General features: G+C 51.9%; 1 protein-coding gene across 6 annotated transcripts in view; it reads right to left on the reverse strand.

Moving 5' to 3' along the window:
* Positions 1–13627, reverse strand: part of LOC116947455 (uncharacterized) — a 17812-nt gene extending 4185 nt beyond the window's left edge. For 2 of the 6 annotated variants that reach the window (XM_076070612.1, XM_032963213.2), the window contains exons 1-14: positions 13272–13624; positions 11421–11522; positions 10142–10402; positions 8672–8860; positions 7890–8120; positions 7136–7351; positions 5913–6119; positions 4955–5263; positions 3897–4299; positions 2874–2962; positions 2409–2606; positions 1625–1798; positions 1026–1214; positions 216–389 (exon numbers count right to left, since the gene is read on the reverse strand). In XM_076070612.1, the coding sequence (XP_075926727.1) occupies positions 216–389; positions 1026–1214; positions 1625–1798; positions 2409–2606; positions 2874–2962; positions 3897–4299; positions 4955–5263; positions 5913–6119; positions 7136–7351; positions 7890–8120; positions 8672–8860; positions 10142–10402; positions 11421–11522; positions 13272–13343 (2814 nt within the window). In that variant the 5' untranslated portion in view covers positions 13344–13624. Of the gene's footprint in view, positions 1–215; positions 390–1025; positions 1215–1624; positions 1799–2408; positions 2607–2873; positions 2963–3896; positions 4300–4954; positions 5264–5912; positions 6120–7135; positions 7352–7889; positions 8121–8671; positions 8861–10141; positions 10403–11420; positions 11523–13271 lie in introns of all 6 variants that reach the window. The other 4 variants (XM_076070614.1, XM_076070613.1, XM_032963215.2 and 1 more) reach the window with 4 other exon arrangements.
* Between the last annotated feature and the right edge of the window lie 22 nt (positions 13628–13649).

Below are 13649 nucleotides of genomic sequence, written 5' to 3' on the forward strand. Positions count from 1 at the left end.
CGTTGCTGTTTGGGCGTACTTCATGCTGGTCAGTGAAGAAATGGGGCCAGGACCGGTTCAGATATCAACTGTCCGCCAGCATTAGCCATGGCCAGGAATCATTTTCGGGTTGCCAGGTTCTTAAGACACTGCGCTCACCACTGCTCCCCCTAAAGCATATTTAGTCACTTAATCCAGATAGTGCTGTTTTTTTTCTATCCCATGCAGCAAATTACCTTGAGGGTTTCGCCGTCGGTGATTGTTGACAAGGCCTTTGATCTCTGTCTCAGCGTGGGCTTGGGGCCAGGGCTCGGGGTGAGGGCCTTGACCGACACTTGGGGCCCCTGGGATCTCAGAGATCGCTGCCGTCTCTGGGGGGTCTTCTCTGTCCCAGCAGCAGCTCCTTCCGGCTGACACAGGAAACAAGTGGGCACCACGGTGGTGAGATGCTAACTACCTCGCCAGGTATACAGGTGATCGTGGCTTTGAACCCGACGCCTGTATATTTGGAGTTTGCGTCTCTTCCCCCCGTGCTCCCGTGGTTTTTCCCCTCTACATTTAGAAACATACATTTGGAGTATTTGGCTCCTATAAATGTCCACGTGATACGCCACTTCTCGTTGGGCTATCATGTGGCCAGGTCGCTTCTGAAATTGAGCTATATAGCCGAGCGGACCTTACCTAGTAAAATAAATAGTTTAGTTTAGAGTTTATTTTAAGTGCGGCACAGGCTATTAAGGTTTAAAACGTGTGGGCAAGCGTTCATGCAGAGGAGGCAAGGGTTTAAGACACAGCAATGTCAGGTTTAACACGGGGGTAAAGCAAAGGTTTAGTGAACTTGCACCAAATGCACAAGTTAATTGACAGCTTCTTGGTGATGTTGCCACCACTCGCAGATAGCTTCCCTGTTATCCTTCAAATGGTTCAGTTAATAAAGAATGCAAAATTGCACAGATAATCGAGAACAGTTGATATGGAGGAGCGTGGATTGCGGGGAATGGGATAAAGATTTCCACCGGTCAAGCTGTAGCACCGCCCCAACTCACAGGGTCACTCTCGCTAGGGGTGGGAGGAGACGAAGCAGGAAGAGCGCCGATTCTCCGTGTCTTCGGCTGCCCGGATGCCGCCTCATTCTTCAGCTCCTGCTGGGCAACTCGAGTCGTCCGCTTGCCCTTGGCCTTGCCCTCGGCCGTAGCCACAGCCTTCCCCTTGCCTCCTGTCCCCTTATCTTGGCTCTGCATGGAGTGACACCAAATCAGCATTAGCAGAGGATTGCTCTTCTCTGCAGGGGGACTCGCAAGTGTTATAGTTTTCAAACGCACGTGTGTATATTGAGTTTGAGTTTCAGTGTTCTCCCCGTGGTTGCGTGGATATTTCTCCAGGTCTCCCCAGTTTTCCCTCCACATTTATAAACGTGCGTTTATAGTATTCGGCTGCTATATATTTGCACGCGATAAGCCACTTAAGTTGAGCTATCATGTGGCCAGGTCACTTCTAAAAAAGTGCTATATTGCTCAGTGGGCCTTACACCTGGTAAAATAAAAAAAACAGTTTGAACCTACAAGTAAATACTATAGGACACTGTGTTAATCACTTAATAAATCCAGATAGTGATGTATTTTTCCCCTCCTATGCGGCAATTCACCTTGAGGGTTTCACCTTCGGTGATTATTGCCAAGGCTTTTGATCTCAGTCTCCGCGTGGGCTTTGGGCCAGGACTCAGGGAGAGGGCCTTGACGGATGCCTGGGGTCCCCTGGCCCTCAGAGAGCGCTGCCGGCTCTCTGGGGTCTTCTCTGCACCAGCAGCAGCTCCTTCCGGCTGACGCAATAAATGGTGATATCATTGGCATGGAAACAACCTCCAGGACATGCCGATACCCCCACAGAACAAGGTCGCCGGCATCAACATCACCAAGATCGTCACCATCACCACTGTCATTGCCGACAGTGGAGAACAGTAAAAGCTGCACCGACCCAGCGACAATTTTTTCTATCAATCATTAATCCATCATCAGCACCATCGCCACAATCTTAACACGAGCAGGTGGAAAAATGTCAACGATGCATGATGCATTGGATGATGTCCTCTGTGTACCAGGAGTTCTGCGCGCGTTATCCACGGGTATTCTCGAGCCCATCTGGGTATTTCTTGAACCCCGCGGATAAAAATGACCGACAATTGGAAGGATTTGCCGACACTTCCAAGTTCCTTGCCCACTTTTCTGCGCGACGATTACGGGGTAGCAGGAAGGCATCGGCGCAAGGACAAACACGGAAGCTGCACGAATTGCGCGCGGTGTTTGAACAGCAGCAAGCGCGAGGTCGTGTGGCACGCGAGGTCGTGGAGGGCGGAGAACGGCGATTCGAATAACGGGGATTCTACTGCAAACGACATGCCCCGGCCAAGCGGTCGTGCCGCCCACACTCACGGGGCTATCGCTCTCCGTGGGGGTAGGAGGAGGAGCGGGAGGCAGCGGAGGAGTGCAGATTCCAAGATTCTCCGGCTGCCCAGACGCCTCCGTGGTCTCCTTCTCGAGTTCCCCCTGGGCAGCCCCTCTGCCTCTCGGCTTGCCCTCGCCCTTGCCTTTAGTCATGGCCTTGCCCTCCGTCGCCACCTTCTTCTGGCTCTGCGTGGGACGATTTGCCGCGTGAGAATCAGACGGAGGGGGACAGCGCTAGTCAAGACTCGGAATCTTTATCTATTTAGGCTGGAGGAACACAAAGAGTGGAATAAACTATTTTTTTCACAGATGTCCAATATGGGCGAGTCAGAAAGTTACTATTGAAAAGACAATTAAACGTTTTGGCATTCAGTTTGTTGGCTGCAGCTGAATGATCGTCAGACTGGAGATGATTATATCTGCAACGATTGTGCGTCCGATCCTCACACTTACCCTGGTGGTGGTGGTTGTCGACGATTCTCCTGTCAAACCCGAGAGATCCTTCACCGTGGCGGAAGCTTTGGTCTTCCGTTGACTACCCTCTAGAAGGTGAATAAGAGACATTAAAAAATAATTGTACACTAGTTGGCGGTCGAGTAATTCGGTATGTTTACAGAGCGTGGGCACTCCCGCCTCTTCAGAGAAATGCGAGCCAGCGTGGAAGAGGAGACCAAATGCCCTCTTTCAGGGACTCCAGGGCTCCCCCCTCCGGTGGAGGCCCTTGTGACGGCAGCGGTGTGAGCGAGACATTGCACCTTTATAAACAGCACATTTTTTTAACCTTTTTTCCCCTCGCCTCGCAGTTTTTCAATTATGACATTTTAGATATACACACACATATGAAAAGTATAAGTAACTTCAAATGTGGATTGAGATACCGCCAAGTTTTAAATGCGCTATTAACCAGAGTAGCCAATACGCTTCTAACACACGTGCATGGATGTGAATGGACTTTCAATGCTTGTAAGCGCCATTCTACTCCCGTGTACGATGACAGCGGCAATATTCCCTGGAGCTCAATGCCGAGGTGTAACAGTCACAACGAGAGGTCCTTCAAGCAGAGAGAGAGTTGGTGCAAGTTTTGCCTTTCCTCATCCATTGAAGAGCCGTAACCAAGTGCGAAAAGCCGGGCTTGGGCAAAACACATGGTCGGTGGTTAAGACGAACGACAGAGTGCCAGCCAAAGGAGGGGACCCACGGCTGAAAGAACGTCCTTCGTGGAAGATTCAGCTACGAGACCAGCCCACCGTGTGCAGGAGACGGCCGGATTGAGGCCTTCATCCAAGCAGTGGATGGATCATTTTGGCTCAACTGTACCTAATAAACTTGTAACACACCGAAACAACATTTGCCAGTGTGTGAAAACCGTGAGAATTGAGAATGTTACGAGAAATACTTTTAATTCGTTATTAGCCAGGGGTGGCCTGCTCAGCCCCAGGGGCATGCTGGGAAATGGACGCCTCATCTCACTCTTGCCTCGTCTCGCCGTCTCAGGAGTCTTCTCCTTCAAGGGCTCTGCAGCCTCAACTTTGTCGAGGGCCGCAGCACCAGGTGCAGCGCCAGGGGCAGCGCCAGGGGCAGCGCCAGGGGCAGCGCCAGGGGCAGCGCCAGGGGCAGCGTTAGGGACAATGTCGGCAGGAGAGTCGGCAGTAGTAGGGGCAGCAGCGTTGGTAGAGGCAGCAACAGTAGGGGAAGTGGCAGCAGTAGTGGCAGCAGCAAGGATAGCAGCGTTTGCAGCAGGGGCAGCGGCAGTAGTAGAGGCAGCAGTAGGGGAAGTTGCAGGAGCAGCGGTGGCGGCAGCCTCCTGCTGCAAGGTCAAGGTCCTCGTCACCCGGAGCGTCGAGGTGGTGGCCGCGCGCTTTGCCCGCGGCTTGCCGAGCTGGGTAGGGTTGGAGGGGTGTGGGGAGAATTGTTTATATAGCCAATACATTCATGGTCACAAGAATGCATATTCGATCTCTCCAAATAATTGCACGTAAAATGTTTCAATGGATACGAGTTGCCCAGAAGTGGTCTCCCCGAAAGCGCTTCATTGATGATATTATCCGCACCTTTTTAAAAAGACAAGGACCCCAGATAGTGGCAGCAGATTACATTGAGTGCGTGTGAAGCGGCGGTGCAGTGATTGGCGCACTGCGCCATGGGCGAACCATTAGTGGAAAAGATCTCAAGCGGTCCTCGGTCCGCTCGGCCTTCACAACCGAGTGTTTGGGTACAGGGTGTAAAATATCAGCAATTGGGGTGACAAAGAGGGCCGGGGATCGTTGGTCTTGGGCCTCCCCCTAGGCCAAGTCGGCCTCAAACGAGTACCTGGGTGCGATGCGTAAACACGAGGGAGACAAAGACGGCCCGGCACGGTGTTGGTCACCCCCACCACCCCCTCGTGCGTCGTGGCGGCCTTGACATGTGCTCGCCGACAGCACTTGCCCCGGCAAGCCTGTGTGGGCCTATAAGGGGGGGGGGGGGCGGGATCTCCCTTGTCCTTGTACCTCCCCTCCCCCCGACTTGTTTCTCGCACTCCGAGCGGCACTCACGGTGGGGGCTCCACCGCTCTGTTGGGAGGTGGCGGCGGCGGCGGGCGGCACTCGAGCGCCCCATTTCCTCCGCTGGGCAGGCTGCGCCGTCGTGCCGTGCTCCCCCCCCTGCTTCTCCGGCTGCCGTCTGCTGTGCTTGGGCCCAGCTTTCGCCTCCGCCGTGTCCGCGCCCTCGCGGGCGGCCACGGGCGGATCGGCGAGGGGGTCTCCTCCTCCTCCTCCTCCCTCTTCGAGTTTCCTCTTGTGCGCCTTGCCCACAGCCGCGGGAGGAGGAGGAGTTGGACTCCTGCTCTGGCTGCTGTCGTCGGACTTGAGACGATGAGGGAAAACACAAAATTTCTCGTGAGTTATAAACTATTAAGTTTTTTTTGTCAGGTGAGGTGCACCGAGCTCTACAGCTCTTTTTTTTTTGGTAGAAGCGACCTGGCCACAAATGACAGCTAAACCAAGTGGCTTATCGTCACGTGGAAATTCATAACAGCCAAATTACTCTAAACTGGAGGGGAGCCCGGAGCAAAATCCACACCCCCACCCCCCTCCACTCCTCTCCCCCTTTTTTCTCCTCCCCATGTAAACTTTCGTGCCCCGGCTCGTGGTCCCCACCTGGGTGGGGCAGTGAGACCAACTCTCCCCCCCCCCCCCCATAGAACTAAACGCAGTAAAACATTTTTTGTTTTCAATTTCGATGATGATTTAAAAGTGCATAGCTCCCATTGGCTTTCTGATATTGGACGGAAGAGCGTTCCAGACGGCCGTGGAAGTGCAATCGAAATCACGCGTGCGATGCAGTGACCCCGTCTTTGTTCGATGGCTTGCCAAAAGTGTAGTGTATAGTGCAGTGTATATTACAGTGTAGAGTCTAGTAGAGTGTATACGGCATCTGAAAACGCGCGACATAGTGACCGTCTTTGGCCGAAAGCCACCGCCTGCTGCGGGGGATGAAGGCCTCCTCCCTCACCAGCGAAGGCAGCGGAGCCTCTGAAGCGCAGACGGTGACCTCCTCCTCCTCCACCTCTCCATCCACGATGCCGTTGCCCCGGGAGGTGCCCGCGTGCCGCGTGGGGTCGTCTGGCAGCGCCGGGTCCCCGCCTTCACCGCGAGGAATTCCCTTCGGCGTGGCCAGGCCCGGGCAGTGCGCCATCTCCGCGTCGTCCAAAGTCTCGCTCTGTCCGGGAGGAGAATATTTTTACTAGGCGGGAGCTGTCCACGGCGCAGCACAACGAAAGATTTAACAAAGCACCGTCAACGAACTCCGCATTCAATTAGAAGTTCTGTTTGAACCGTTGCCTTGCCTCCGTGTTTAAGCTCTTACATTGCCGTGTTTTAAACCCTTGTCCCCTCTGCATGGACGCTTGCCCACACGTTTTGAACCTTCCTCGCCTGTGCCACACTAAAAATAAAATAAAATATTTATTTTACACTAAACCCTATAGCTCTTTTTGAAGTTACCTGGCCACAAATGATAGCTCATTAAAAGTGGCTTATCATCACGTGGAAATGTATTGCAGCCAAACACTCTAAATGCATGTCTATTATAAATGTGGAGTGGAAAACCGGAGGATCCAGGAACAAAATCCACACACGACCACGGGGAGAGAGACGCGCAAACCCCAAATATACAGCAGCCCTCAGGGTCGGGATCGAATCCACCACCTCCTGTATACCAAGCGAGATAGTTAACATCTTGTCACCGTGGCACCCGAGTGAGTGGTAGCAATCACCAGATTTAAATCACGTTCACCACTCATCATCCAGCAGTGATTCTGGGATAAAATAGTTGCAAGAAAAAGCTGTAGGGCCCCCTCAACTTTTAGAAAAACTCATGTTCCATTGCAGCGTAGCAATTAAATTTGTCATGTTATAATAAGTTAACTTCTTGGCCAGGCGTAGAATGCCACAACTAACCCGGAGGTAAATTAAGTAAAACACTCGCGAAAACCCCTGCATTTTAAAAGACTGCATAGGCGAGAGGGGGCGCCGCAGTGGAGAGATGTTAACTCCGTTTGCATGGTATACAGGAGGACTTGAGATCGATCGAGACCAGTGGCTTCCTAATATCGGACGGAACAGCGTTCCAGACGGCCGCAGAAGCGCATCTGAGAGCGCGCGCCATGCTGCGACCGTCTTTGTTCGCCGGTTGACCACAAGCCGCTGCTGCTGCGAGGATGAACGCTTCCTCACCAGCGATGGCAGCAGAGCCTCGGAACGGGAGACGACCTCCTCGGGCGGGGAGAGCTTCCCCGGTGCGTCCGTGCCGTCGTTGCCCCAGGAGGTGCCCGCACGCTGCGTTGGGTCACCTGACGGCACTGCTGGCTCCCCGCCTTCAACGCGAGGAATTTCCTTCTGTGGGGCCGGACCGGGGCAGTGCGCCAACTCCATGTCGTCCGAAGCCTCACTCTGTCCAGGAGTCGGGGGGGGGGGGAAGAGACGATTACAAGGCAAGAGCTGTCCATGGTGCAGCACAACAAAATATTTAACCAAGCGATTGTATTTTTACCAGGTAAGGCCCACTGAGCTATATAGCTCTTTTTCAGAAGCAATCTGGCCACAAATGATAGCCCGACGAAGGCAGGAGCACATGGGTTCGATTCCGACCCTGACACTTGCTGTATATTTGGAGTTTTCGTGTTCTCCCCATGGTCGCGTGGATTTTTCTCCGGGTCCTCCGGTTTTTCCCTCTCCACATGTAGACTCAACGTGCGTTTCAAGTATTTGGCTACTACACATATCTATACAAGCCACTTCTCATCGAGCCATCATTTGTGGCCAGGTCGCTTCTGAAAAATAGCTATATATAAGCTCAGTGGAGCCTTACCTGGTAAAATATTTGTTTTATATAGTTTTAGTTTAGTTTATATTCCGGCAGCAGCAAGATGGTAAACGCATGGCCACCAGCAGGCACAAAGCAGGCGACTCGACCGGGTGGACCTCTTACAGTGGAGAGATGCAGCACCATTTTGTTTGGGAGCTCTGCAGGTTCCGAGGCAAAGCGCTCCGCTTCCTCCCGGCTGTCGTCATCTTCGTGACCGAGACGCTCGGACGAGGTGGTCGAGTTGGCCAGCCAGAGAGGATCGGCCGGACCCTCGGCCTCCCCATGCGATCGGCGTTCGGAAAGTGTCGGACTCGAATCGACTGTGGGCATCGCGGCGACCAGCCGGACTACGTTCTCGCATGCGGACAGCGAGAGGAATCGCAGCAGCACACGCACACACACACGCACACACACACGCATAACATGGCTTTCTGGGGCAATCGTTGTTTCACGAGCACGTTAATTCAGACGCGAGGGTTGGCCTGGCGGCAGGGCCAGGACAACACGTGGCCCACACAGGCATCATCGTCATATTCTCGCAGCTGGTGGAGGATAAGGTACCGGAGGATCATTCACGCCCCCCCCCCCACCGCACACAAATAACGAATGCACTTACGATTACCCCAGAAAGCCATGCGTGTGATTAGCACGGTCCGCACAACATGCATATATGTGGCTGCCGGGATTCAACCCGAGGATTTTAGTGGTGCCTGCTGCTCATTTTGCTTCGACCCCAAGTGACCCCCCACCGGCTTCCAATGTGTTTTTTAAAAATAACTTTTAAACACCAGACGATCCTCAAAATGAGACTTCCACAGAGAGTGGCGTTCCACACCACGAGACCCTTGCCCGTCCGCGTCGCCACTGCCGAGTATGCCCCCCCCACCCCCCCACATTCCCATTACCAGTCGAGGCCCCCAGTTTGCGCTCTGGAAGCCGGATTCGGGAGCCTGCGGCAGCATGAGCAACGTGCGGCGGCGTTCCCTCGTGCGCTCCATCTGCCGCGTCGTCTCCACCTCGTCCTCTTCGACGCTCGCCCTCGCCCACCCATCGCCTCCACCGCCGTCTTCATCATCATCATCATCACCAGTTGCCTGGGTGAAAAGTGGCCCAAGTTTTGCCGCAATCCTGGCCAAGCTGGCTTACAAACTTAACCAACGCTGCTACTGCTGCACACACACAAACGCACACGCGTGTACCCGAGCCGTTGCTCACCTTCTTGAGCGACTTGCATTGATGCAACGGACTCTTATCGACGCACCATCGATCGCTCACGAGCGCGCGTACGCACACAAACACAAGGTCGCTTTTCTCATCTGGTGCTGCATTAAGTCACTTTGGGCATGTTACCATAATCATCATTTCATAATTCCAATCCAGTAACCAAATATTTAGAGGTATAAAACAGTGCTGCAATATTTTTCTCATGTCACTGCTGGTAGAAGGGCCTCCATTAGAACGCTCCAACTAGAGGGTATTTGGCCAACTCTTCCCTCCTGGCAAGATGGCCTTCATGGACGTGGGATGAACCACACTTTTCAACCACACACGAGCTCCCGATCGGCTGTGGTGTGTATCCATTGATATTATTGGGCGGGGAGTTGGGGGGGGAATCAAGAAATGTGCACCATTGTTTCAGTTTCCGGGCCGGGAGATCGAATCGGTGCCCTCGGCATTGCTAGTCCAGTGTTGCTGACCACTACACCATCCCCCCCCCCCCCCCCAGTACGCTGCGCTGTGCTGTGCATCGTACAAATGTATCACGGGCGTTGAATCAAGCGGCAGACCGTTTACGTTTGAATGTGAAGAAGTCCTAAACCTGTATTTCACATTGACCTCAATATTTTATCACAGCTGTACATAATGGTGCAAAACTATCGAACAATTAATGGAACTAAAGAATTAGGCATTATAATGATAACATGTTAAAGTTTAAACATTAAAAGGTTTCACTTACCATCAACTTATTTTAGTTCACAAATGCAGATCAACAATGGTAAAAACATCTCAAATGAAACTTGGAGTAAATTAAAACACATTAACTTGTTCCCAGCGTTACAAAAATGCGTTTTTTTTTACACCGTCCAACCCATCATGCTCCAGGCCCCATTGAGTGGAATTTTTAAACGAATCCACAAATTGGGAACGCGCCGCTCGTCTAGACCAGGGGTCGACAACCAAAATACAAAAAATATAGCAATTTTCGAATTCGGTAAAAAAAACTACATCAATACCCACAATGCACTGGGTGGTGAATTACGAGACGGCGGACCTTAAACAGCGTCATGAAGCAGTCGCTGAGAGCCGCACGCGGCATCCGAAGCCGCCGAATTTCGATTCCTGGCCGAGACCAGACCTCCCTGTTACCCCGTTACCTGTGGAGAGGCGTCATCCCGGTTGGAGCAGCTCTGGGGATCAAATCGCAGACCTTGTGGAATGACGAAAAACGTGCCGCGTCTCTCCCACGTCTGATCCGTGTCCGGGGCCGTCTCCACAGTAGCCACCTCCTCGCCGAGCTGAATCACGGTCGCATGCCCGTCATCGCTGCAAACTCCACCACCTCCAGCATCTCCAGCATCTCCATTGTCGTGATGCATCATCTGCATGACGCGCAGTTTGTTGCCATCTGAATGGAGCTGCATTGAGATTGTTTGTTACGCGAGCGAGCGAGCGGACGCGCTTGCACGCAGACACACAAATACAACATTGCCTCCTCATCCAGTGTTGAAACCAGATAATTATGGCTCCATCATGGTCAGCATCATCATCGTTGTCAGCTCTTTTCAATTCGCTTCAAGCCTCATTACATCTCCAAGTTCTTGAAAAGTACTTTAACATACTCTTTAACGTATGAACAAAATGACTACAGATCTGTAAACGCGACAAATTATTTCTGCATAAACACACAAATATAGAAAAACAGATCATCCATCAATCCCACCGGTTATCTCGTAACAGGGACAATCGTCATTGTTCAAAGCGGATAAATCAAGGTTTGGGTTGGCGAGAGGAGACGGCGGTGATGGGGAGAGGCAGAAGCAAAGCAACTGCTCAGAGCCCCCACGTATGTTGGCCGACTCTCTCACACTGGAAGAGGTGAGAGGGTGGGGGTTATACCCACACTTCACCCCACCACGGGTGACCTGGCCGATCGACCAACCCATTAACACCGCTGGATCGACGCGTGCAGAGGTATTGTTTAAATTTGGTCATCGATTCTGTATTCTCCCCCACCTTCCCCTACATCTGTTTGTGCTCTTCACCAGGATCCTACTGAAATATAATAAAAACAATTTAAAAAGGAGATTATTAACTGGACCATGGCTGCCTAAATGGAGGACTGCAAACTTAAAATCCCTCGGAAGAAATAATTAGAATATAGGCGTTACCCTCTCTAGCACTATAACAGGTGTTAAGAGGTTTAAATACCAAATAAATACCCATTCCAATGCATCAGGTCTGCATTCACCCACACACACTTGTGGCCAAAACATGCCAACAAAATGCTCTGACGATATACGCAATGCCTTTGAAACCAATTGCTCTACACCAGAGAAGCTCCACCCTTCTTTATGACTTCCTTTCAAAAAGGTCCCATTGGTATAAAGAAAAGCCCTCCCCTCTCCACGGAAGTCGTAAATACGTTTCTGAAACCTGCGCTGGTTTGGACGAGGGCAGCCTCGCTCCGTGGAGTTTCTTCTGGTTCAGCGAGCGAGCCGTGATGATCGCCTGCAGGTCCTCGATCCTCTTATTCGTCTGTCACGAACACACAGTGGTCAGAGCAAGGATGCCCCCCCACCCTAACCCAGCTGATGAGATGCGTAAAGTCAAAACCGGTCCAGAGCTTTGCTCGTGTTGAACCAATTAAGATGCAATTCCCACAAGGCCATGTGGCCGATGGGCTGTAATTTGTTTTTTAATATATATCTAGAGAGAGAAATGAAATATGGTTTTATTTCAGAGCCACTGGGGTCAATGACCCCCACAGGGTGGGAGTTTGTAGCAATAGCGTAACGAACGGGGGGGGTGGGGGCAGGGGATGTCTTGCCCCCCCCCTCCTTCGGTGGCCAAAGCTACGAGTTGGGGCCCCCCTTGACAACCACCACGAGTTAAGTTTTTGTTCTCTTTGCACCGTGGAAAACTTACGCGATGGGGATTAGGGAAGAGGAGCCGCGGCATAAAAGAGCCGAGGTTCGAGACAAATCAAATATTGGAGGCCCCACCTGACCGATATGCCACAACCCCCGATGTGATAAAGTCGTTACTACGCCCACTGATGCATCGTCGTCATTGACGACCACACTTCCCAATATAAACTCGCCACACTCACTCGGATTCCACAAAGGGCCGGCTTGCCTGGGACTCAAACGCAGGATCTCCCTCCACATTGAGAATCAACGCGCGTTTCAGAGTATTCGGCTGCTGTAAAGTCCCACGTGAGGTGCCACTTAGTGGAGCTGTCATCTGCGGCCAGATCGCTTCTGAAAAATAGCTATACAGTAGAGCTCATTGGGCCTTATTTGGTAAAAATAAGTTTTTGTAATTAAAGAAAATGTTGGCCATACTTCACCACGCTGGTGAAGGCGGGTGGGTGGAGGCGGGGAGCATAGAGCTGCAATAAGTAACAATGGATTTTGCCCCACTGGAAATTTTGTTGCTCACAACAGAACCATACGTAGCCTATAGCACCTGTTACGCACGTTGCTCGCCCAAGCGCTACACCAACCCCCCCCCCCCGGCTCAAACCTGCTTAGCTTAGATTTGGTGAAAGTTCGACTATGAAATTCTATTAAGCATTAAGACACACCGTGTAACATCAGCACCCGAACTAACATCGCCAACCCCAGGCAATATGTTTTTTTCAATAACGGCGATGGACACACGAGTTGGTGCGGGTCTAAACCTTTACATGCGGCTTGTGACTTAACTAGACTGCGAGACCCTAACTGAAGCTTCTACCCGACCATCAGTGGCGATGCACAGAGTTGGGCACGGGAATGCGGAGGGCGTCCGAGTCGGTCGACCAACGAGACGGAGCGGTAACAGTCACTCGCCTGCAGGTGCGGCACGAATTGTTACATCGAATTAGCAAGGCGCTATGCATGGGGGGGGGGGGGGGGGGGCGAGGCCCTTCATGCAGCAGCGGAAATATTATTACTGATGATCGAGGGGATTTATATTCTCAACTATACCTGGGAACTTGCATCCACTGCTGGATGAAGACCCCCCCCACCCACCCCAAGCAGCCATCCACTGCTGGATGAAGGCACTTCCCCCAAGTAGCCATCCAGCAGTGGATCGATGATGGCTGCTGCTGCGGATGATGATGATTATTATTATGTGGCTGCTAGAAACGTCCGCACGATACGCCCCCTCGTTGAGCTATCATGTGACCAAGTCGCTTTTTTTTTACAAAAGAGGTAAAACAGGTCGGTGGGGCACACTTGGTAAAATAAAATAAAAACTTTTAAAGATTTTCGTTTTTAAGTTTAATCGAGCGCTTACCTCTGTGAATTCTCGACTGAAGCCTTGCCTGAGAGACCGGGTCGTCGTCTTCACGGGAACAATATCTTCCATCGCGAACTCTCACACGGGCCCGCCACCGAAAAACACAACAATCTAGTCTTTATCGATGTCAAATAAATGTACACACACACACACGTGTGTCACCAATTCCTGAAAAAAATAAAGCAAAAAAACATTAACACTATAACATCACATCGAGGACGTGGCCAAGCTAAACAAACCGTGCTCGGCTAAGGCCACCCACCACAACCAACCACTGTGCCACCGTTCCAAAAGAGGGGGGTGCCTCTTAATCGTCGGCCATTATAAAACCTCGCGTGATGGAGCGAACATGCTTGGCCAATTATGTTATCAACC

The sequence above is a fragment of the Petromyzon marinus genome, chromosome 30 (genome assembly GCF_048934315.1).
Source record: "Petromyzon marinus isolate PM22_M1 ecotype Great Lakes invasive population chromosome 30, UKy_Petmar_22M1.pri1.0, whole genome shotgun sequence".
NCBI classification, from domain to species: domain Eukaryota; kingdom Metazoa; phylum Chordata; class Hyperoartia; order Petromyzontiformes; family Petromyzontidae; genus Petromyzon; species Petromyzon marinus.